The 25,782-nt window shown below is 34.2% G+C and overlaps 1 protein-coding gene across 8 annotated transcripts in view; it reads right to left on the bottom strand.

Annotated features, from left to right (window-relative positions):
• The window catches only part of Kcnh7 (potassium voltage-gated channel subfamily H member 7), a 434,113-nt gene that overhangs the window by 12,465 nt on the left and 395,866 nt on the right, over positions 1 to 25,782 (bottom strand). For 4 of the 8 annotated variants that reach the window (XM_010606854.2, XM_010606856.2, XM_010606859.2 and 1 more), the window contains 4 exons: positions 18,487 to 18,741; positions 15,600 to 15,805; positions 13,792 to 13,891; positions 4,853 to 5,116 (listed from right to left, as the gene is read on the bottom strand). In XM_010606854.2, coding sequence (XP_010605156.1) covers positions 4,853 to 5,116; positions 13,792 to 13,891; positions 15,600 to 15,805; positions 18,487 to 18,741 — 825 coding nt within the window. The remainder of the gene's footprint in view (positions 1 to 4,852; positions 5,117 to 13,791; positions 13,892 to 15,599; positions 15,806 to 18,486; positions 18,742 to 25,782) is intronic. The other 4 variants (XM_033756284.1, XM_033756285.1, XM_010606855.2 and 1 more) reach the window with 3 other exon arrangements.

The raw sequence follows: 25,782 nt of genomic DNA, 5'->3' as shown, positions 1-25,782 counted from the left end.
GAGGGGGTGAGGGGAGGGCAGAGGTAAGGGGAAAAAATGAGAATCAAGACTTGTCATGTAGAGGTACAAGATCCCAACAATGAATGTAACTGTACTGTATCCCTAAAATGTACCAATAAACTCAATTAAAGCGGAAAAAAAAATAGTTTTAGAAGCTACAACATAATATTTCCCAATACAACAAAATCACTTTCTTTTCCAGTAGGGACTTTCAGGAATAACTGCATGAATACTAATTTTCTGTCTTGAATTATGCTTATATTTATTTATTTATTTTTATTTTCTTGACACCGGGGATTGAACTCAGGTCCTTGCGCTTGCAAGGCAGGCCGCCGAACAGCTGAGCTAAATCCCCGGCCCCGAGATTTATTTTTCCTTACTTGAAAAATCACTTAATGTTGGTCTTCACCCATTGAATATACTTTTTATTAACTGTATTTATTTTCCAGACATTTTAAGCCCCCAGAAAAACAGAACAGAGCTGCAGAGTTGTTACATTAGCCGTATCCCCTTCCCCCACGCCCCACTCCAACCACGTCTCGCTTCTCGGTGGCTTCTAAATTGTGTATTTGTTCTAATTTGTAAATTCTACTTGTTCATTGCTAGCACACTGGATTTAAATTTTGTTGAATAACTAAAAGATACTAACTTCATGAGGCATAGCTTTTAAAAAATCAAAGCTTAAGAAAAATATGTGAAAAGGGAAAACATTGAAACAATGTAAACAGGGAAGGGAGGAGGGAGTGAAGGGAGGGCTGGAGAATGGGGCGAAATGAGAACCAAGACCTGTCCTGTAAAGGTACAGGATCCCAGTGATGAATGTAACTGTACTGTCTACCTAAAATGTGCCAATAAATTTAATAAAAAGAAATAAAAATAACCAAAAAACAAAATGGTCTTAGCTTTGATGTGGTAATAAATTTGAATTACAGAAAGTGGTTTTGATAGAAAGACTTAAAATTTTTGACAGGTAACTATGATTAAACAGAAAATTTAGTATATGAAGTTACAGAATTTACAGCCTCACCTGTTTAATAACTGAATTGGACAGAATTAACTATGATTCTAGAAATAGAGAACAGAATATACAAGATCCTTTCCTATAGTTGCTCAAAAAGTATATTCAGGAAGGAAAACTGTGCATTTTTTCTCTTAGGTAGAACAAAAATTCTGTATTCTTATGGTTTTTCTCTTACTGTATTTAATCATTTGATACAGATAAATTTCTGTAATGAAAAGCTTAAAATTTCTGCTTCAGTAGAGAAATCTATAAAAAGAAATAAGCTTATCCAAAGATAGCAGGAGAAACAGAAGAGGTTGGCTCTTTTTTTGGGGGGTATGGCTTATAGACAGACCTCAGAGACTTGACTACGAAACTTCTAATTATGACTTTAACCTACAGAATCCTGGAGGTTAGCTTTTCTTTTTAAAGTGACAGTTTATTGCTTATTTTGACATTTTTACCAAACATTTAAAATGCAAATGGACATTGAAAAATGGTGGGTTTTAAGTAATACTTTACCAGAGATTTTTCCCTGCAAAATATGATATATTATTCATAGACATTTTAATCCATGTAAAATAATAATATAGTATCTTAGTAAACTAGGTTTTCAACTTTGGGTTAGTAATAGCAAATAAGCATTCAGAACATAAAAGTGATTTGGTGATTCCAACACACCTTGTTTAGTCCCCTGATAGCCAGTTCACATATGAACATTTCTTTAGAGAAGATTAAAAAAGTGATAGGATTGCAGTTGCTCATGAGATTTGTAGTAAGAAAGCTTATGGAAATCCTGTATCTGCATAGTAGTTCTCTCATATTCAAATTACATATAATAAATTGATTTTCAAATGACAATGGTGAATCATATGCAATAAATTATGGGGAATACTATTTTTTCTTTAGTATTCAAGAAAAATTATTATCTTATCAAAAATGAATGAAATGTATTGTGTGACAGGTACTTCCTTTATTATAATTTACACATTCAAATCTAGAGATACATGCATATATTGTTTTAACAGCAATTTAAAAAATGAGGAGTCAGAGGGGAAATCTTGGGTAGTGGTCTTAATCAAATGAACATCCTTTTATATGTATTCTAAATATAGTTCAGACAGAGCCAGTACTTGGTTGCCTTGGAAAATGTTGCTATAGTTACAAATGGATGAGTAGAAAGTAAACTTTCATTTGTTTTAGGTACACAGTTTTTCTGAAGTTAACCTTTGACTTCAACATAACAAGGATAAGAGTCCATTTCTTTTACTCTGTGTACACAATTTTCCTATGGTCAATTTTTAACCTTAATATAAACAGAATGAGGCAATTTTTAAAAAGTATTGTCTACATGTGTTCTTTTGTTGGATTCAGAATGACAGATGCCAAAAATATAAAAAATAAAATTTCCCATTGATGAAGAAACTATAGTTTGTTAGTACTTCAAACTGCAGGTAGTTATAGCCACACCTTACATATTATTAAAGTTCTTGACCATTACACAGAATTTCACCTTAAAAATCATTAAGGAAACAAAGTTTTTGTAAATAGGAAAGGGTAGATAAGGTAAAGGGAGGACAGGGTATGGGGAAAAAGTGAGAACCAAGTCCTGTCATGTAAAGGTATAAGATCCCAATGATGAATGTAACTGTACTGTGTACCTAAAAAGTACCAATAAACTCAATAAGAAAACTTAATCCAAAAAAATCATCAGGGAATAAAATTTGCAAAGAGTCAAATTTTAAAATTCTACATTAGCACTGGGGGGCAGGTGGTGGTGCATGCCTGTAATCCCAGAACTCGGGAGGCTGAGGCAGGAGGATCGCTGTGAGTTCAAAACCAGCCTGGGCCACATAGTGAGTTCCAGGTCAGTCTCACTACACAGTGAGACCCTGTCCCAAAAAATCAAAACCAAAAACAAAAAAATTCTACATTAGCTCATCACATTAACCAATTATGCTTTGTGTCCTCTGATTTGAAGCTACACGGGACACCAATTGTTTCATTCATATGTATATTTAGCTATGCATTTTCAAGATATTTATTCCTTGAATATGGATTGCAATGTTCATTTTTGAAATGAATTTGGAGGTATAAAATTGTTGGTTAGAATATATTTTATTGAACAGCTGATACTGGTAATTAAAAACTGAAAGAAGCAGCAAGGAGAAATATAAAATAAAGGGTATTAGAATTTACTGCAAGAGAGAATCACTATAAAGTTAAATAAAATCCCCAAAATATATCTTTAATGATTTGTCACTCAAGAGTCTAAAATCCATGATGAAAACAACAAAAAGCACTTATTTTTTCCTCCAAAAGTAAGCCCATAGTGTGCAACATTTGGATATAGTAGAGATTGTTCAGCAAGCTCATCCGAGCTGTTGACTGCTATGGTACAACCTGTTTCTATTTTTAGCACTTCTCAGAATCCATTTTCATAAATAACTAAAATGGAACATTTGATAATCACATCTAATATTCCATTCTTCCACTGTGATAAATGAAGTACTATTTTCACTCACTTCATCAAGATTTTAAGATTGTCCAGAGGACAATGGCTTCTCAGCCTTTTGGCTAAGATCAAGGGCAGAGGACATTTGCATATATTCTTAGCTTACTTCCATGTGCAGTTCTGACAAAAGCTGGTTTGACATGATCGGAAAGTAACTCTGGGAAAATATAAAGTCCAAATAACCTAGATTTAGTAAAACCTTTGTGTTCAAATATGATTTTTTGGAATAATTTTAGTGATTATAAGTGATGTTTATTTACTCTGTGCAATAATTTAACTTTCTGCTAGGCCAAAACGTTCTATTTTTCCTTCATTTTTGTTATAGTCTTTCAATGTTTTGCTATGCCTTTACATTTTTAGATTTTTTCAAATGTATAGGAGAATATTAAATGAGAAAAAGGTTGGAGAGTAAAATTTGTGAGAAAATACTAGAGTTGGAGATTTTATTTCAGAGAAAGTATTTTATGCCATATCTTACTTAATAATCATAACCAAGTAGTCCCTTAGGTAAGATTATTCCTATTTTTCGAATGTGCAAAATGAGTCTTAGTAGGATCAGTCAAATCACTTATCCAAAGCTATAAAGGGAGCAAGTGACAGAGTTGGTCTTGGAACCCAAGCGGTCTAACCCATGTTTGTTATGGGTACCACTTAATAGCTAGCTCTGACTTCTGTTATGCTAATTGTTCTTCCGTGTAACTGTTTTTAAAGTTTCCTTGAGCTTTCCATCCTTTAGCATAAAAAGGTACACATTATTAATCAAGCATTATTGCTCATCTCTTGTGTATTTTCTACAACAATATTAATAATTTAGTGTTTTCTTAGGAAGTTGAAAAAAGTTTTATTATGAATATACTTCATTTCAGGGTATTTCTCTTCTCTTTTTCATAATTCACAACAAAATAAAATTCTTTTTGGTATGTATTGTAACGTAATAGCACTGACCCTTCAAACTATAAAACTACAAAGTTGAGATCGAGAAATGGGGACAGAAAAAAACATATAAAGAACCAACTCACAAGTTCTCTTAAAATATTCATTGATCATCTCTCCATTGCTATAATTTGCTTCCATAGGTTTTCCCACAGTTTTCTACTTGGTACTATGTTAAATCTCGTTGGTCACAAAGATATCTCATGCTGATATTATTTGGGAATAATTACTGCTTATTCCAGAATTATGGAAATGTGCTGTCGATGATTTAAAATCTGAACTGTTAGCAAACATTCCATAAATTAAAAAAGATCAGATCGATATGTGTCAGTATAGTTCTAAAAATTCACCATTTTAGGTCTAACATTAAAGAGAGACAACCCAATAACATGAGTCTCCATTACCTCTGCAAGAGTGACTCCTTTTATCTGTGTGCATTCTTCCTGAGGCAGGCGTTGTTTCTTCAAAATGAAGCCCAGATGCTTTCCCTAATCTTGAAGTAGAATCTACTGTTCCTGCAAAGAGTGGCTTCTGCTCATCATCAATGGAGGAGATGAAAGATGAGGATCTACTTTTTTTCTCTTCAAAGTGTTTCTTGGAACTCTGATAATGTCTTATGGTACCTGCAGAATCTTCAGGATCATTTGTACTGTCTTCTTTGCCAAAATCTATCATATAAAAGTGTTTTTTACAACAGCCAATCAAATGTGAGCTTCTATGCACATTATACTTCCTGGCATATAAAACCTTTTGCACCATGGCAACAGTAGCTGCTTAGAGGGAATGTTTTTAAATTACATGGTTAAAATTATCTTTATTAAATAAATTATTAATTTCAAAATTAAAAGAAAATTTGTGATCATAAAATTTAAATTTCAGAGAAGACAATAGGGTAATATAAACTCATTTATACATGCTCAGCTGTCACTTGAATTCTGAGAATTTTGTGCACTCTCTCTTTAGGGAGATAAGAAAGACAAGGAAAAAATGTGTACTAATTCAAAAATATCAACCCTGTGAAGCTTGTTACATTTTTAACCTTCATACCTTTATGTGTAGAAGTCATTCACACATTGCAAAGATCAAAATGGGAAGTCTCCTTGTAATGAAGACTGGAGAACTGAGTTTGCACTTCAGTTCAAAGCATGTAATGGCCTTGACATTCCAGAAAGGTTGGTTTTATAGCATACTGCAAAGAATATAGAGCTAAAATACAGTAATTGAGATAGGTTTTACCTAATTATATTAAAGCCACTAGTGCATATTGAATGTTTTATACTGAAATGACAAGATAATTTCAGCCCTGAAGGTTGTCTTAGAATATATTTTAACAGGAAAAACTCAGAGACAAATTTCAGCACTTGTTTCTGTTAGTGTCCTGTGGAGACAGTATAATTCTCCTTCTGGTTCCTGCTAATAACTAACAACAAAACATTGAGAGGTATATCATTTTCTAGAGAAATGGTGAAGACAGTGTCCCCGTTTACTCTAAGTCTGGGTGTCCTTACTTTATTTATAGAAGGCCAAACGAACTGACTTAAGGTCGCTCCAGAGAAACTTCCAATTGTTTTTAAAAGTTCCCACATGGCATAGAAATTAAACAAAGACTTTCTCCTTTATTGTTTAAATCATAATTTAAAACATGAGAAGCAAGAAAGCAGCCTGAGGTAAAAATGTACAGTTTAAAAATAAGCTTCATCTGAAATTATTATTAAGGAATGTATGTTCTGTCAATTGAAGTGAAATTCAGCAAGTGCAAATTGCTTAATTTATTTTCTTTAAGATTTCCTACCTTCTCAGTGATTTTATCACTATAACAAAATCACAGATCTTTCCATTCTCAAATATCAGTCAACATTGATTACTCACTGTTACTAATACATCCCTATCCAACCACTAATCAGCTATAAATATTCAGATCAGCTCTTCTTACAAGTCATTTTTTTCAGTGTCATTGTAATGAAGCCCTCTTAAGCTACTAAAATTCATTCCTGTTATCTTTCCTCCTATTTTTTTGTCTTCAACTTCTGCCCTCCTCCAAAGACCTCTGAAAATTTGATCAACATTCTCCACTTTTTGAACACTGCATTTCATTCCTCAAAAAGCATTCAACAATTGTATGTTTGTAAATGTGAAAAAATCAAAGAGCTTAATTTTAAAAATTATTCTCATATCTGTTTAGTGAGTTGCGCTGCTTTGCAGCTTTTGAGTAAAACTTTTTGTAGTCTCTGGTTGAACACCAGTGGGATTAGAATCAACTCAGACTTTTCATTATTCTTAAAGTGCTTTTCTTTTGAACATTTTCATGGACGTTTTCCTCAGCAGAATTAAATATAATCTGAATAAACCATTAATTTATATGCCTCCAGTCTAGGTGGGTATAGATAATGTTAACATATTTATTTGCATTGAATACACCTTACAAATTATTATACCATTTTGTCTCTGACATGGGAGGCCTTGGGAGTTCTCTGTAAATTTTGATATCCTGAAATATAGAATGGTCTGTTTAACCTACTGCACTGGCTTCATTATTAGGTAATTAAATTATGCCTGCATTCTGGATTTTTAGGAATAAGATTCATCAGTTAACATATTGTGAGGTTGCACTATAGCTTGCTTGCTTTAGCTTAGGACAAGTATTTACCAAAAGTATTGACTGAGGAAGTACTAATACTTACTTTTTTAGAAAAATGAAGCCAATTACTACATAGGAATGGGACCTAAGTCTTTTAGAAGTTCACAGCAGAAGCAGAAACATAAAATAAGAAAGAGAAGTTGGAATTTCTTGAATATTTCTAATTTGTTCTGAGAAAAACCCGCATTTATTTTTGTATTCCATTAAACCAGGTACTACGTGAACAGTTCTTTTGATGCAGCCCCTCTGAAACAATGTTTTTTTTAAATTCCATACTAGATAAATTAAAGCTTACCTTCCTATCTTATAAAATGGAAGCTGAAATGACAATCTATTTGTGGATTAAAAATAAAAATTGTTCAGGCTTAGTCTGGATGCTGGCAGATGTAAAACCTGAAGTTGGGCAGCTGAAATACATTATAATTACCCTCCAGCTACTTCTAGATTTTGATGGACTGCTCCATTTCTGCCATTTTCTAGTTAAATTGAATTATTTGATAGACATTGAATAGTATTAGGCACTGCTTTTTTTCTTCATGTTATTCTTACTTTGTGTAGAAACAGTATAATTCTAAGGACATAAATCTGAGGGAGTTTTACATTTTTCTCTTTTCCCTGAAGTGAGATTGTATAATCTCTCCTGATACCATGATTTTACAAAGAATAATTTTTACCTATTTAGTGAAGCATCAAATTTACTTTCTGATTCAAATGACAGAAAATCTTGTTTCTGTAGGCTGACAATTCATGCCTTCAATTTTTTCTCAGAGGACATTATTCTACAGCTTTTGTGGTTTGTCTTCTGGTAGTCTCTCTAGGTTCAGAATGAATTCAAGATCATAGAATAAAAGTGCCCCCATGGAGTGATTGACCCATATATTTTAGAAATGATAATACAAAATCCTTCCATTTCAAAGAATCTGGAAACCAGTATTGGTACTTTCTCCATTGTTTATGGAGTCTCTCTCTCAGACTAATTACCATTTTTATTTGTCAGACCCAACAGGGAGGCATAACGTTTGGTCAGAGAGAGGCATTTAATGTGATTTCTTGGCATTTGAGTTTTATATTCCCACTGGTGATACTTTTGACATAAGATGAGCATTTTCCAGTCTAATGCCTTACAAAGACATTTCACTAGAAAGTTGGAAGCTGAAATAAATTTCTTCATTTGCAATCAAGTACTTTGAGTTCTGTATAACTTCAGATGATATTGAAAGAAGATCTAGAAATCACTTTTATATATAAATACAAGATGAAAGTATCTTAAAAACTAAAATAATTTTGATGCATTTAGGAAGACATTGATCAGTGGGATATTGGTACAAGATTCAATTAGGATGAGTTCTAGAGATGGGTTGAAAATCAGGTAGGTTATAGTTAATATATAACGTGCTTGAATTGCTAAGAATAATCTCAAATGTTTTCTCCATACAGAAAAGATAATTGTATGAGGTGATGGATATGTTAACCAGCCTGATTGTGTAATTATTTCAAAATGTATACATCTATCAAAATATCACATTGTGCACTATAAATACATGTGACTTTTATCAACAAAACCTCCATAAAGCTAGAAAAAGGTGAATTTACTGTTATTGGTGAAGATAATCCAAGGAACATCAAAATAGTTATATTCAAAGATTAGAAATGTTCCCTAATCTGTGTGAATAAATTATCAATGCTTACATTTGCCCCTTAAATTACCTTCACAGAAATTATTTTAGTGTGGAGAAACAGCTTCAAAACTTACTTTCAGATGCCAATCACTGGGCATATATTATTGTAATCCTTTGAAAGGAAATATGTAGCAAGTTCAAGATATTCTATTCTGTCCTGGACCATTGGAATTTTTAATGACAAAATGTCAGTCTATCGTCCCTACTATTAGAATTCTGTGTAAAGAGGATGCAGGACACGCTTTTACCTTGATTTCCACACATTTTATTGCCACAAACACATCTTCAACACCATTTTAATTTTTCTTTTTTGTTTAACTACTTATTTTTTTTAATTTTATTTTTCATTTTTGGCGGTTTTCTTGTTCTTTGCAATGAGATTTATTGTTGTGTTCTATTAGCAGAGTGATGGGAGTTTTTGAGTTGCAAGATCTGTTTTCTAGGGTTTCAAAGTCAAGAGAGTAAAAACATTTGATCAGTAAGAAGCCCAGCATTCTTTAACTTTGCGGGCCAACGTGTACATATTTTGCTAAGAACATTTGTTTTCTTTGCGATATAATTTTTTTCAAGTGATGTTTAATTGAGACTAATTATCTGCTTTGTTCTTCAGTTTTATGTTTTTAAGAAAGGAAATGGAGAAAAAATGCAGGGAGAGAACACTGGGAAGAAGGTTAAGATAACTGCAAAGTCTGATGGAGAATGGGAGGCAAATCGATCAACACAAAACCTGTTTTTTGGGGGAGACACTGTATTCTCTGTCCCACGATTTCCCTGTGATAATCAGGGGACTTCTATGCTTTAGTTTAAACAATTGTAGGAGCGGATTTTCTCTTAAAATTTAAAATAGCAACAGGAATTGCATATCATGATTTTTAATAATGTTGGTGGCCTTTCAAAACACTAAAACCAATTAAAGAGTCCTTTCTTTTAAATTCTCGTCTTTTCTGTAGACTACTTGGTACAAAAGTAAATATAAATTTTGCAAAATTCTGTAGAAATTTTTATTTTCCGACTAAATTATGAGGACTATATAATGAAAAGCTAAAAATGTAGACACATAGACAATAACTACAACTCGGAATTTCTGTTTGTTTCTTTGATAATGAAAAATCTCTAGAATGTAGAGACAGTTTTTTGAAAAAATAGAAATAGAAACAAGATGAGACAAAAGGAGAAAGATGAAAAATATAGGAGCACTCAGCATGCACTCAATCATTTCTTGCCAAACAAATGTGTGATTGGCTTGGGGCTGTTACAGTGATATCATCATGGGCTACTCTCTGTCACATAGTCACAGGTACCCTGATCAGTCATTAGAAATACTGTAATACTGTACTTTCTATTGGTGGAAAGAGTTGAGCCTAACAGTCCAAATATTTGGTCATATAAGCCACATCATTAAAAAAAAGTACGTGTGTATATACATGAATGTATAGTGGTATATTTCACACACTAATATATACAAAACAAACCTATGTATTATATTTTAATATATATGTATATATATTATCTTCAGTGGCATTATGTAGTCTAATTTTATTGTATATTATACAATATACCAACACATCATTTAAAAATAAAAATTATTTCCATGATACAATGAATCATTTTAGCAACTTGGATAAACTCTGAAGACTACTTAAGTAAGCTATTTGGAGCATTTTCCTCTTTACTTCTTTTCTGCTCACACATTTTAACAATGTCTGTGGCCACTGATGAGATCACAAATACATGATTTCTGTTCTTTATTTTCTCTGCCAATAGAATGTAGCACTTGTTCTTACAATGCCCTTAGGCACACAAGAAAGATCTTAGGTTCTTCCATGCCAGAAATTTAAAAAGGAAAGAGAGCTAACCAAATCCTCATAATTGTACTTGAGCTGATAATTCTGTCTTGTAGGGAAGTAGATTTATTTCCTTAGAAGTGAAGATAAGGATAACTCACCTTCATCAACAAATTAATTATGCTAAAGCCAACTTGCAAGAGGTTCTACACATTTTTTTCTTTTAAAATTCACTGCTAGGATGTGAATTCCTTAGTACCATGTGGTAGGCATAACTGGAAATGGGTGTAGGTGAGGACTGAAGCTAGAAGTCCAGTCTCCTGGAGGTAACCTCCTGAGGGGCAACCAAGGGCTCAACCTCTTCCCACCTCCATGCTCTGTGATCTTCCCTCAGGTTCCTGACACCTTTGTGATTGGTTTCACAGTCATCATTGCTCTTGGGATTCTGCCTTCCAGGTTGTGTTTTATGTGGGCATGAAAACAGCACTAAACTAATCAGGGTATTGCACAGGCCTCTTTTAGTTTATGCACCCACATGCAAGTTAGCATTAGCAAATCCTCTGAAAGCTCTCTTCTCTGTATACATACTTTTGTGAATGTTTTTCACCTAGATGCTGATTCTGTATCAAGAAGTATATTTGGCAAATTTTACACTTGCCTGCAGTTCCCTGGAATTCTAAGAAATTTAGAACAGGCTCTTAAACTCTGGATAACCAGAGTTAATTATGTTTCACACTGTCCAACTTGTGGTAACTCATTGACAGTCAAATATCTTGCTATTTGCACTTTATATACAAAATGGGTTTCATAGACTAAGCCTGTGATTAAAGGGGAAATTTTCAAAATCAGTAGAAATGTCTTACTGAATGAATATGATATAAATTGTGACATTTTTCAGGGTCTTATCAAGAGGTGAAAACGTTAAATTGGTTCCTTAAGAGTGAGAAAATTGAACAAGATTGAAGGCAGATTTAATAAATCTTCAAATGTATAGAGCACTTTATTATATAATTAGATAGCATTGAAGCTGTTCTTCATTTCCTGTGAGATACAACAAGAGATTAAATTTGGGATAAGGGATTTAGCTTAGCTCCATGGAAAAACAGCTTGAGAGTAGTAGCTCTGATTTTAGAAAAAGTCACTGAGAAAAAAAGAAGGTCATTGTTTTAAAATATTATTATCTATGAATGTTTTATTACTTTGCAATTGACCAAATAATTGAATCATTGGCCCAATTGAACAGATGTTTATCAAAATTCTAATGCCAATTATGTCACTGTACAGAGCAGACTTGGATAATATCATAAAAGAGAAAGTACTTTCCAAATTTAAACATTTGAGAAAAATAAAGAAACAGGTGACCTTTGAAGATTGATCTTGATTAAAAAAATCTAATTTAGTGTGTGTTTAAGAACAGTGGGAATAAATTCAATTAAAGGAATTGTATAATAAAATATGAGGAAAATGTACATGGACAAGAGGGTACTTTAGTTCCTTTGATATGTGGTGCAAGCTAAGGCTAGTATACAATATCTCCTAGGGAAAGGATTCCAAGAGGAGAGAAGAGAATTAAGAAAAGCACTTGAATTAAGAAGGCCAAGGGAGGAAAAGAATCAAAAGGAAGATGCTTAGTTCTATCTTAATCATTCTTTCAACTGATGTTTTGGAGTACCTGCTATGCCACAAGAACTGAAGCTATGAGGAACCAAAAATTTCCCTCATCTATGATACTTACAATCTGAAATCAGGCAACATTTATTAAATGATAATGCAAATAAACCTATAAGTGTGATTGTAATAGATGCTGCAGAAGAGATGAACTTATAAGGGCAGGGTGGTATAAGACTGAAAAGTTAGTTAGAAACCAATCTTATTCAAGATATGAGGACAGAAAGTCTTCAGAATGCTTTGAATATATGGCTGCCATAAATGTGATCATTTAGGAAAAAATCTCTAGTGATCCAATGTGCAGCATAGATGAGGAGATGTAGGTTGTGCATGAGAAGGTGAGTTATAAAGGTATTTCTCCATTCAAGGGGGGTAGTTTATGGTAGCTTGGTCTAAGGTTATTGGCAATGGAGATGGAGAAATGTGAACCAAAAGAAGACCTAGTTGGAAGACTAAATAAGATATTGGAGGTAGCAATAACAAGACTTGTTGCTAGAGTGGCTACCGTGGGTGAGAGAGGGTTGCCTCCTAGATATCCCATTTGTACAATTGATTCAGTGGTAGCACTATTTGCAGAGACATCCGTATCGAAGGGTGACGTGTTTCCTCGAACCTTTATGAATTCAATTTGGGAAACATTGAGTTTCGGTTCCCTTGAGATTTCAAGTACATGCTTCAACAGGAAGCTAAGGTATATGTGATTGAATTTCAGGTAGTATGTCATTAAGATGTAAATATGTATGCCTGCTATGTGAGAATATCATCAAATGATAGATATAAATGAGAACAGTGTGATATACAATGAGAAGACAAAAAGACCTAAAACATGTGTTAAGAAACTAAAACAATTAATGAACTGGATTAGAAGAAAATAATCCTGAAATTGTCTTCAATGAATTAGGGAGGACAAGGAAAACAGGAAGAATGAAGTGCTGGCTGCAGATGCCAAGAATATTCATGAAAAAAAGGCAGAAACTGACTCATCGTATCAGATGCTGCTTTGAGACCAAGTAAAGAAGTATACAACTAGAACTAGAATGTGAGTTCAGTATGGGGCAAGAGAATAGGTCTATTCATGAAGGTCTTATCGGCCCAGCCACACTTAAACATATTCCCATCTGGGTGCCCATTGGGATGTGGACTTTTTCCTGTTACAGAATCCATGATTTAAAGGCTGATTTGCATTTTTATCCATGCCATACACATGCAAGTGGGGCATGTGAAGGTGATTGAGCTCCTGACCTGCAACGGGAGTCCTCTTTCCGTAACATTCTGTTCAGAACTCTAAGACATGGTCATTCAGCTATGCTTAATTGGCTTCCATTTTTTAACCAGTCTACTTTATTTCTTTATCTGTGAAGTCTTTGTAAATCCAATGGGTTTGTTGCATTACATTATTGAGAACTATCACTCAAATACCAGAAAATCATTAGCTAGTTTACAAAGGAAAGAAGTCACCCTCTTAAAGCCTAAATGAAATGTACTCTTGAAATCAGAACTATAATGAGAATTTTATTCAGAAGATGTAAAAGCCACATGCACCAGATTTAAACTTTAGAAGAAGAATGAATTACCTTTGTCTCCTTCACTTTCAAAGGACAGTCTCCTCCTTCGTAGTTTACAGTCATCTCCTTCGGAATCGTTCACGGATTGTGATCGTAGTAAGAGATCAGACTTTGTTAATGGATCATGAAGATAAAATAGAAGGTTACTCAACCACACCATAATGAACTGTTAACACTCTTTGCTATTTCATATCACTTCACCCACTTTGAGCCATAATTATTAGATTGCAGGCAAATAGTTACAATACTTTGCCTAATGGTTGTCTCTAAAGTATAAAATGGACTGATGAAACAATAATTGAAGTTATTTATTAGAAATATTTGAGAATGATGTCAGTATTTAGAAACAAAACATTCCTTTTTGTTGATTGTATTTTATGTAACTTGGTAAAATTAAAACAAAGATAACAATAATTTAAAACTTTACAGGATGTATCACTGCAGATAAAAATGTATAAGCTAATTATAATTAACTATGATGTTTAAATTACATGATAATGATCACAAGGTTAAATTTCATAGGACTAAGTATAAAATTGTCAAATTCAGTGAACATTATGTTTAGAGCCCTTTATTATATTTGTCCCCACCTCCTTCTCCCACTCTGGTTCACTCTGTACAGTACCCATTTTGTAAATAAGAAGGAAAGTTCTTGTTTTATTCCTGTACTGGGGAATTTTTAAATAAAGAGATGACCTGAGGTAGATATTTGCTAGTTTACAAGGTAAAATTAGAATAAAGCTGGTGATATTTGATTGGGATTGTGAGAAAGTACTGAATTAAAACCACTGTAAAAATATATGCTCTAACTAAGCTTTTATCACATAAATAATTTTTTTAGCTTTTCAGTGTTTGGAAAAAGGTACTTAGCTGAAATGGTACATCTGTACCTTGAATGGCATCCTGGTGACCTTAAAAGCTGCTATTTCTCTTTCAGGCTCTCAGAGTGACTGAGAATGATTAACTTTAAGAAGTAAATTTACATTTTATGTGGATACGACCTAAGGGTCCTTTTTGCAGATAATACATTAGTCAGCATGTACACACACTGAAAAGTATTAAGTGCCCAGTATTTGATTTATGATTTTAAGAAAATTATTCAGAACTAGAGAGGGCTTGAGGTTTGGGGGAGAAAGGCTTACAGGAGGAAAAACCTGTTAATAAATTGTAGGCTACCACCTCAGTCTTACATCCATAGTATAGTAGTGGTTCACAAAGACCAAATGGCAATGGAAGAAAGTCAGGAACATGAGAGTTACACTCTCAAACTTCATTCTCAGTTAACTAGTGCATAGAGTTCTTTAAAATATTATTTCTCTTAGACCATACACTATTCATTTTGCAGCATTAATTTTGATTCTACTGTGAAATTATTTTTGATTTAGAAATTGGTTTAATTATGGACCTGTGTTTGAATGAGGTTAATCTTCATTATTATTGAAAAGTCAGTGGTATAAATAATAGTTGAGAGGATATTTTATCTTTTGTGGAAGATAAACTTTTAAAACCCTAAAGCTGTCTATTTCTTACAAATAATTGGCACAATAAGCAGCAAACTATTTAACGCAAATATTTCACCTGTTTCCAAAAGTTTAAACTTGATTAACATGATTAAAATGGTTCAACATATTTAAAAGTACGTAGGTTGAATTTCTTCTCTATGATTTAAAGTATCCAGCTGTCCTTTCCTCTTCTATATTTAGAATTTAGTGAGTTATGCTGCAACATTTTGCTTGTTTTTTTCAGAAGTATTTGTGCAATTCAAGAATAAAATAAAATGTTGGAGGTACAAAAATAAGCAAACATTTAACATATACCTTTGCACTTTCATGCCTTAGGTTGAAAGTCAACTCTAGGTTTGTTAGAAAGTGATCAGAAAACTCTGGATACATATCCAAGACTTCTAGCAAGTCTTCCCGCTGAATCTTATGCAAGTCACAATATGTGAGAGCTCTTACATCTGCATTAGACTTGCCAGGTTTGGCATACAGATGAACCATTTCTCCAAATATATCATTTTTTCCTAGAGAAAAGCAAAAGGAAAGAAAAGGATTAATATTTCTTTAATATTTAATTTTTAATATTTCTTCTCACTATTTTTGAAAGCAGGAAGAGACCACTGGCCAATTGACAAATTCTTGAATCAAAGGTTACAAATTCCAATAGATATCTGGGAGCAAATTTGATGAGTCTGAACCGTCTCCCTCAGTCCACATTTGCCGAATGCAATTTTGACCCCAAAGGTCACTGATCCTACAAAATCGCTTTCATTTGCTTGTTGTGAGTCTTTGGCTAAGAGACTAGAATGTAGCAATTAAGTTTTCACTCTAATACAACCTCCATCGCTAGCAAAAGACCTTGCCATAAAGTATTTTAAAGATACTTCCAGGTAGATTTGCTCTGATTTTGTTGATCCAGGAATGTGACAGAGGCACAGTGTGTCAGATTCAAATTTGTTCTCAGGATAATCTCTGGAGGTGATGCCAAGAAAGAGCTTATGGTAAAGCTCTTTCAACACTTAGAGGCTTGGAGGAAAAATTTGAACAGATCTTGTTTCTCTTAATAACCATTTTTAGATTTGCCCTTAATGAATCTGCCCAAGTGTTTAAAATATCTAGCTATATTTCTTCAACAGATGTAGACATGCCTTTTGTCACACGGTCCTTGCGTTGAAAGTTTGACCACCCTGTTTTCTGTAAAACCCAGGGATATTTCAGCATCTGGTTTCTCCTCAGCCCACCCCATCACCTCTGCTGAGCCATACCACCTGATTTTCAGTCTTGTGGAATAATAAGGGTAAGAATGACAGCAATGATAACATTATTTTTGAGGACTTAAGTGACAGGCATTGTATCAAATACTTAGGCATATTATTTCATTTTTATCCTCCAAATGACTTCGTGAAGAAATTATTATTCACATTTTATTAATACTGAAAGAGGATTAAAGAGGTAAACTGATTAGGCCAAGGTCACCTTCTTAGTTGGGTGAAGGAAGGGAGGGAGAGCGTAGTCAGAATTAAATCCCATGCTCTATGATTCCAGAGCTAATGTTCTCACATATGTGATCTACGGAATCTCCTTTTAATATATTCCCTGAATATCTTGGACATTTTTCTGTAACTCAACATCAAGATACTTATGTGATATACGGACTTAATAAATTACTTGATTATATTACTTTTAAAGATCCTTAATGATGTAAATAGCGTTGCTTATATTTGTTCTGAAGCTTCTTTTCAGATTTAGGACATTTTTCCTGCTCATGTTATTTTACTTTTTGTCAGATAAACTCATATATACCCATTGTGAGGACTACCAAAGTCTTTGAAACGATGAATTCTATATCTTAACTATGTAAGGAAAATAGGCATTGAAGGTCAGGCATGCAGGGAAGCGTGCTCCTCCCAGCAGCATACCAGCATAAACTGCCAAAGCCAAATCTTGTGAAAACTACTTTATTGTGTGGCCTTGAAATATTTTAGAATATGTTTTTATTGTTTATCCACTTATTAGCTTGGAAGCCAAATTATATACTTTACTAATCTGAGAAAAAAAAATTTTTTTTTGTTGTTGTTTTGAGCCAGGGTCTCACTGTATAGTTGAGACTGACTTAGAACTCACTATGTAGCCCAGACTGGTTTCAAACTCACAGCGATCCTCCTGCCTCAGCCTCCCGAGTGCTGGGATATCAGGCGTGCATCCCCACGCCCGGCCCTGAGAAAAAAATTTAAAAAATGATAATCATAATAAACTTTCAAACTGGATAGGGAATTTCTCAAATGTTTTCATTTGTGTATTAAGGTCCTCTGCTAGGCCATACCCTGGTCCTGCACAATAGCAGAGGAAACGAAACACAATCCTGTGTGACTGGAGCTAACATCAAGTGAAGTGGAAGGAAATGGCTGTATTTGGTGCTCATTATTGAAATGAAGCTGGAAAAACCTAGGGAGATTCACAGATACTGGCAGCAGATGTTAGAATAGGGACAGTGGGGCTTTCAAGTCCTTGTTAGGTTGTAGGAGAGGAGAACAGACCTGGCTTGTTTTGGCTCCTTCTTGTGTTCCTCTGTCTTAATAGTCTAAGAAGTCCTACAGTGTCAAGTGACCCACATTTATTTTTGAACAGCTAAAACAGATTAAACCTGGGCTTTCTTTTGCACTTTGACCAGTTTTTTACTAATTTTAGTTTTGTCACTGCCTTTATCCCTGATGTTATGTCCATAGCTTCCAATGACTTAGAGATAAACTCACAATTCCATTTGTATAATCATAGAGTGAATATGTGAAATTCACTAAACACGAGCTCAGTTCATGACAGACCAATGGCATGTGCTAGCAAGTATATCTACAACGTTTATATTTTATTTTAAGATGGTAAGGGATCAACCACAAAGCCAAGATTGTCTACAATGAGAAGAAAATGAAGACTATTTTCATATATTTGGCCTCCAATGTCTAAGTAGCTGTCAAGAATTGAAGAGAATCATGGAAGCATTTACTCACTGGAGAAAAACTGAGACAGTCGAGAAAACATTTTCTTCAAGGTTGATTTGATTTGAATGGAATTTTAAATACAGTTTTTGCGTTACCCACTGGTATTAAAATCCACGTTTGATCTATCATTTAAAATTACATAGTGCTACAGCTACTAATGGCTATAGCTAATAATTGAATTTGTCACCATCCAGTTCTGAAACACTCACCCAGAATAGCTACCACTATGTCATCTTTGAGGATTTCAATGGAGCCCCGCGATAAGAAATACAGCGCGGTTAGGACATCACCGCAATGAACAAGGGTGTCTCCTGGAGGCGCATGCGTCGTCTTGAACTTCATTGCCAGGGCTCTAAGGCAACCTTTACTTGCCCCTCGAAAGGCTTTGCAGTTTTGCAGCAAAGTTTGGTTGAGATGTAGACAAATGTCAGCTTGTAAGCATTCTGGGAAACCCTTTAGGACCTGAATGAGAAAGATAAAGAGTTTCATACTACCGGCGCACTACGTACTTCAACCTGATATAAAGTCTATTTCTTGCTCACAGAACTGCAGGTGTAGTAATTGTCACCAGGAGTTTTCACAATGTTTCTACCTTGCCTACTTTAATGAATACTTGGTTTGCTAAACATGTCAGAATTTTTAACTCAAATACTTGTTCTCTGAATTAACTGCAGATATTCAGACTCCACACAGTGCTGTCTCGTTAAAATGTTGTGTCTACAACTTTTCACATTGCTTTTCTTTTCCCTGAATTATGTTATGCTGCATCATACTGTGCACAGTTAATAAGACATAACTAATGAAAGGCAGTACGACTAGAAAGATAATCAACCTTTTGATGGAATGTCAAGTCCATTTAGATTGCCATTTCTGGTATAGATCTTAGTCATAATTAGTAAAAAATGTTGATCTTGAAGTAGCCATGGAATTTGTAAATGTCATATATCAGGGAGTGCTCTTAGCTCACAATATTTGCACTATTTATGCTTCTCTATATGCATTATTAAAACTAAATATTTTGATAGGCACTGAAAATAGAGAAAAGAGAGAACAGTAAGCATATTTTAAAAGTATACTTTAATTTTCAGAAATAGAAATTGTGCCAGAATTTACAGTGTGTACACAACCTCCCAAAGTGCTATGGTTTTGACAGCCTATTTAGTGGTTAATTTAAAATTTGTGAAGTCGGTTAAATAATAGCTTATGACATTTGGTATTTAATTTGAATTAAATAAAACTTTATGATACATTTGTAAATTCCCAGTATATGGAATGGATCAAAGACACTCAACTTGCACTTCTCTGTGTCTTGCTACTTTGTGTGTCATACATAGGTTTTACTTGGATCTCTGATTTCCCCTGACTATATAAATAATATGCTTTGGGATGCAGTACAACTATAGTGCAATAATGAAATTTTGGTATTTTATTGTTTTAACTCAATCTTGGTGTGCCTTTCAATATACCTAAAATAATTTTGAATTGTTCTAGGGGAATTCAAATATATTTGGCCCAGAAAGGAACTTCAAATTAAATCATATTTTAGTGTACTTATAATTATTAATATTTTAGACATTAAAACAGCTACAGGGATCCTCCTTTTGGACCACTATGTGATGTTAGTAGTCAGACTGTGATAAACTATGAAGGGATCGTATGAGACAGGAATTTCAACAGACGTAATTGTGTGGTCTTCTTCATTGTATAAGATCACGTGCAGAAGTGGGCAGAGGGTATTTTAGAAGGCAATTCATGGGACTAAGTTCTGGGAGTGAATTTGTCACCAGTTGACTCTTGTGCAAGTCACTTTACTCCTTTGTGGTTTTCTAATGTAGAATAAGACCCTTAATAATACTGAACTTAGCCACATATTACCAATAAATAAGGTGCCAGCTGTCAGACACTGTTCACCCAGCTCCATGCTGCTTACACTTTCATCCTGAGGACAAAATCACCTGCCTCAGGTCCAAAAGGAAGGAGCTTTCCTCTGATATGAGTCCCTGAGCACTCATGAGCAAAGTCTCCCTTTACCTTTGGCTTTCAGGATTGGCCTATAGGACTGGACTTTGCCCTTTTTCTTGTTTGGACTGAAGACCTCCCTAACATAATTTGTCTTGTCATTGTTTTCATTTCTGAAGTGGGACCTCTCTTCTCACTTTTTGATAGTCTCTTATATCAGTGCAACTTCTCTCCAGGAACCAATTGTCTGTGCCATTGATTCCTTCTACTACCTAAACAGTCACGTTGGATTCTTTGGCAAGTGGTGCCAGACTGAAGCAGAGCTAAGTTTAGATCCTGTTTTATGAAATGGCAGCCACTTAATTTGAGATTTATCTAGGACAAAAATACCTCAGCCTTTTGGCCTTTATTTCACTTATTTCTCTCTGAGGCCAACTCTTGCAGTCTCAGCAAAACTCATAAATTATCTCATGCAGATAATGGATAGAACATCACAACATGTAACAAATTGGGTATGTGTATCTTTGTTTTAAGATATAGGTTGTCAGATGTGGTGGTGCACATCTGTAATCCCAGCACTCAGGAGGCTGAGGCAGCAGGTTTGCTGTGAGTTCAAGGCCAGCCTGGGCTACATAGTGAGACCCTGTCTCAAGGAAAGGAAAGGAAAGGCAAAGAAAGGAAAGGAAAGGAGAGGAAAGGAAAGGAAAAAGGCATAGGTATATGCTGTAATAAGGTATTAGAAAGCATTTCATACTTCACAGAAATGGGGTATATAATTGTGACTGTAAAACTGGAATGAGAATACTGAGCTTATAATTTCAATTCCAGGCATTTTCCCTGAAATCTTCCTGAGTGAGCCTGGTAACACAACCAAAGTCTAAAAAATTGCGTGTGTGCACGTGTGTGTTTGCCTTGAGTTGAAAGGCAGAGATGAGATGGATATGGGGGTCTGCACTGCTTTGAGTAGATGCTATGAGCTATGCAGTTAGACAGCTATGAGCTAAAGTTCTACTGAAGCAATTTAACTAATTGTGAGATTGTACACAATATTTAACTTAGAGATTCAATTTCACTTTTTAGAATTAAATTAATAAAATCAATTTCACAGTGTTGGGGCCATGACTACATGTGATAAAGTATGTAAATCATCCTGTGTACAGTGGATAATGCAATAGAGAACTTATCTCTGACTTCATAGTTTTTGTTACACATACTCAGAGTTCCCGTAGAACTGGTGTGTTCACTTTTTCAGGAAATTGATAGATAACTTACTGTGTTTTCACTTTGGTGTGCCTGATAGGAAAATTTCCATTTATTTTTATGTTTTATTACTTCAGCAAAATTTAAATACTTTGTGCTCCATGTGTGATCAGTTTCAGAATTCTTTTTCCTTGCATATCTGTGTTCTTCTTTTCTATCTCTGGCTTCCTAAATATTCTGGCTTACTTGCACTGAGCTTTTCCTCGTAGTTGCCTTAAATCCTTTTTGAAAGTAAGCAGTTGATAAAATAAATTTATAAATGTGTTCTTAGAATTCCAGCAGCCTTGGAGTCACCCACAACACTTTATGGCTACTGGGGAAATTATTTTTTCCTCGTGAAATTTCTTTTGTCCTTGACATTTATCCTATTAGAAATGACATCCATTGAGAAAGATTGCATAAAGTTGGAGGTGCAGTAGAGCTTTTGTTTTCACAGGAAGAGGTTCCAGAGAGCTTAGTATAAACTTGTCTACATTAAGGAATTCTTGTGTGGTGTTAGCCCTGAACTTTCTTAATTTGGTCACATCAGCCACTCAAGTAAAACTCAGTGAGAGTTTTGATGTCTCAAGTAAATCCATAACCTGAATTATGGTTCAGTAAAGATACTACGGAGAGTTAAAACAAAGATGCAGTGGAATAGATGCAGAAATACATTGAAACAAGTGAGAAGTAAGAGATAGTTTTACGTAGATATTTACCCAGAATCAGTCATACAGCTTGTAGCTTGGAAAGCCAGTTCTGACTCATTTAACAAATATTTGTGTAATGTTTACTGCATGTCAGACACTAGGGCTTGGAGCATCGGTATGAATAAAACATGTTCTGAAAACACATCATTCCTTAAAACTTTCTTACAAACATCCAGACTAAAACAACCTTTTACAAAGGTGACAGAATTTCTTATACTTCATTCCTCATGTCAAATTCAGACATTTATAATTTATACTATTAATGGCTCTTCAATGAACCCTCAAAAAATAGTTAATTGAAGATGAATGAAAAGCCCTGATTTTATTTTTTGAAGACTGGCTGGCATCAAGGAAATTTTTTAAACTTTTTGAAGTTCTGGAAAACTTTTTTTTAAGGTTGGCAGAAGTCTCATATCTCTATTTTGATATAAAGTTACCTGAATAATTTATAAATGCAAGAGTAATTTCCCTTTACTTGAATTTATGTGAATAAGGCTCTTTGGGTGCTCAAAATCAAATTATGACTTGCAAATTAGAATCTGTTCATTTAAATAAGTATGAAATGCTATCTGTGATTGTTACAAGAAATAAATTTCATAGTTTAGTACTAGAGGACTCAAAACTTAACAGACATTTGAATATAAACAACCCAAGATAGCATTATTAAATCAAATAAAACTCATTAAAGAAATCACACAAGGCAAATAGAGAAAAATTCTTACACAATAAACATATATCAAACATAACCAATTACAACTTTAGAAGTATTAAACTTCATTCTAAACTCTCCTAAGAAATACATAAGGTGTGACAAAAATACAGCGAATGTTAAATTATTTAAAAATTTACTAGAGTAAAAGATACATTACCATTAATCTCTCTCAAAATATGTAATTTCCCTCCCTTTGAACACCTTTAGCTCATCGTTCTTGTCACTTCCGGAAGCAGGTCTGGAAGTCTTCTTTTGTGTCTTTAGTTATGCTGTAGGAGCTTGATGTCCTGAATCGAATCAAAATGTTTACTTTTTATAATCATTTTGACTTTGGGGAAGAGCCAGAAGTTGCACAATGACAGATCAGGTAAATAAGGCAGATGACACAGAGTCATGTTTTTATGTGCCCACTTTTCTGTTCAGTGTCAGTCAGCAGGAGCATTCCCTGTATTTTTGGTAACACAGTGGAAAGATGCTCACATAAGACTTCCGGAACTGCTTCAAAAACTGGCAAGAACAGTGGGATAAATGTGTTTGTTTTAAGGGGAGTATTTTAAGGGGGATTAATGGCATTGTGTCTCTCTTGCTGTAGTAAAAGCTTTTAATTTTTTATTTAAAAATTCAGCATATTTTTGTATTTTAATCACACTGTATATATGCTGACACATAATCAAATTGCAGTATTGTTAATATTTGCAATTATGTAGTATATGAATTCACATTTTCTCTATAATAATAACGAATGGCTGCTGAAGTTAATATAAGTTAATATAAACAGTAAATATTTGATTAGATATGTCCCATTAACTTTTAAATAAATTAACTCAATGTAAACTTTTAATAATTAAATAATTGTGCTAGCTTTTATATATGGGGCATAAATGGAAAACAAATTTGATCCAGGCCCATGATGGGTTATAATTGAGCATTTATGTCCTGGGTTGCAGTCATTAGCATCTGTAGTGGATTAATGGTCAGTTTGTATTGCTCAGCTGAACTGAATCGGCTCGGTCTGAGCGTTGAGGATCCACCTGAGGATTGTTGTCAATAGGCATTAAAAAAAGAATGAGGGGAAAATCTTGGCTTTTGATTTTCTAGAAGAAGTTTGCTGTGGATGGTTCTCCTAATGTGAACTAGGTCGTTTTCGTTGGAGGAGGAGTTTGGGGCCTTGCTGTCACTGGGAATGGCTGATGTTTTCCGTGAGTATCACTTCCTGGCTCCAATGTGGATCCCTGAGCTTAGTTACACAAATCCTTCATCTCACCAGTGGAGGTTTTCTGGCTTCTACCACTGGCCTTTGAGTTCTCCAGGTGCATATCCTCAATACAAACAAGTGTGAGACATCGCTGTGAACTCTAACCCACTGGCTGGCCTCAAGGAGGACGCTGATTTGGACTCTATGGCTTTAGCTGGACTTGTGTGGGACATTGCTGGATCTAGGCCCTCTACTGAATTCTCTGGGCCTCTAGTGTATGGTTAATCTCTTGCACTCCTTTGCACTTGACCTTTTGGGTAATTATCACAAAACAATGTATGAACTATGTGTCCTGCAGTAAATGTATTAAATTATCAAAACCCTGACTATGACAGTATCTGAGCAGAGAAACAGCTTAATTAATGATTTTTCTTTTCTTTTTTGGACATGTCATCATTCTATCACATTAAAAGAAGAAAAGAGATATTTATAGCTGTAATAAAATTTTAACTGCTTCTGATAGAAAATAATTTCTAAGTAAACACATTTATATAGACAATAACCTTACTTTTTGTTCAGATTTAAGACAAAAGAATCAATGTTTGGTGTTTCTCCGTCCTGATTGTAAAAAATTACTTCTGTGGTAGCTGCATTTTTTTAGATTCTGTTTGGAAATGTAACTAATTGAATTAAAGAAAAAAAAAACTCCTGATTTGTTTCACAGTAGTTTAAACCCCTGTGTTTACTTTTTGAGATAAACCTAAATGTATGCTCTAAATCCTACTGTTTCATATTCTGGTAGTAGTCAGGGTTAACCTATGTTGCGATGTATGTTTTTTTTTGTTTTTCAATTACGTAGCTACTGACAGGAACATTCTCAGGCTGAATAAGACAGAATTAGAAAGACAGTCGGAGTGTGGCAAATGGTTCTCCTAAATAGTAGATTAATCATACAGACAACTTCGGTGGCTATGTTAACTGTCATTAGGAAATTTTCTAGGGAAATTCTCTGGGTCATTAAGTATACTTAAATCTTGACAAATTAGGATTAATCAAAGCACAAATTAACACTCCCTATGAAGCGCTAAAACCTCAAAGCATGACTATCAAATAGATTATGCAAGTAATATATTAAATCTTAAGTCTTTGCCCTAGAGTACAGCTTTAATATTTTATAGCACTTCTTGATTCTGGTAAAACCATTGTTTTCATGTGGAAATTCAGCTTTTGTCAAATCTTTAACACTTGTAACATAATGGACCTTGTGAGCTTTGTTTCGAGAACCTAACATCCTAACATAATGTATTTTGTAATTTCTAGATCACTGTTATATTATTTCTGTGGTTAGGCATTAAGATATTTATAGGAAACAGATATATTTCATGCTCCTTTGATAATTACATGTTTAGTACTTTATTTTAACCACTGATTGCCATAGGTGGACTCTTAGCAAGCTACATATAACATTACTAGACTGAAATTCAAATTACTTTGTCAGCTACTTTCTTTTATTTATTTTTCCCTTTTTCCTATTTTTCATGGAACTCATAGGAATAATAAATTACTCTATTGCAAAGACTGTCATATCTGACCATCGTGTTGGGAAAACAGAGCATTGTGGAATCCATGGTTATGGACATGTTTATAAGCACTGGGAGAGTCAACTCACATTCTGAATGTAACTTATCAA

Source organism: Fukomys damarensis, unplaced genomic scaffold (assembly GCF_012274545.1).
Source record: "Fukomys damarensis isolate Sample0158 unplaced genomic scaffold, DMR_v1.0_HiC HiC_scaffold_26, whole genome shotgun sequence".
In the NCBI taxonomy this organism is placed as follows: domain Eukaryota; kingdom Metazoa; phylum Chordata; class Mammalia; order Rodentia; family Bathyergidae; genus Fukomys; species Fukomys damarensis.
This window is presented reverse-complemented; position numbering and strand designations above follow the sequence as displayed.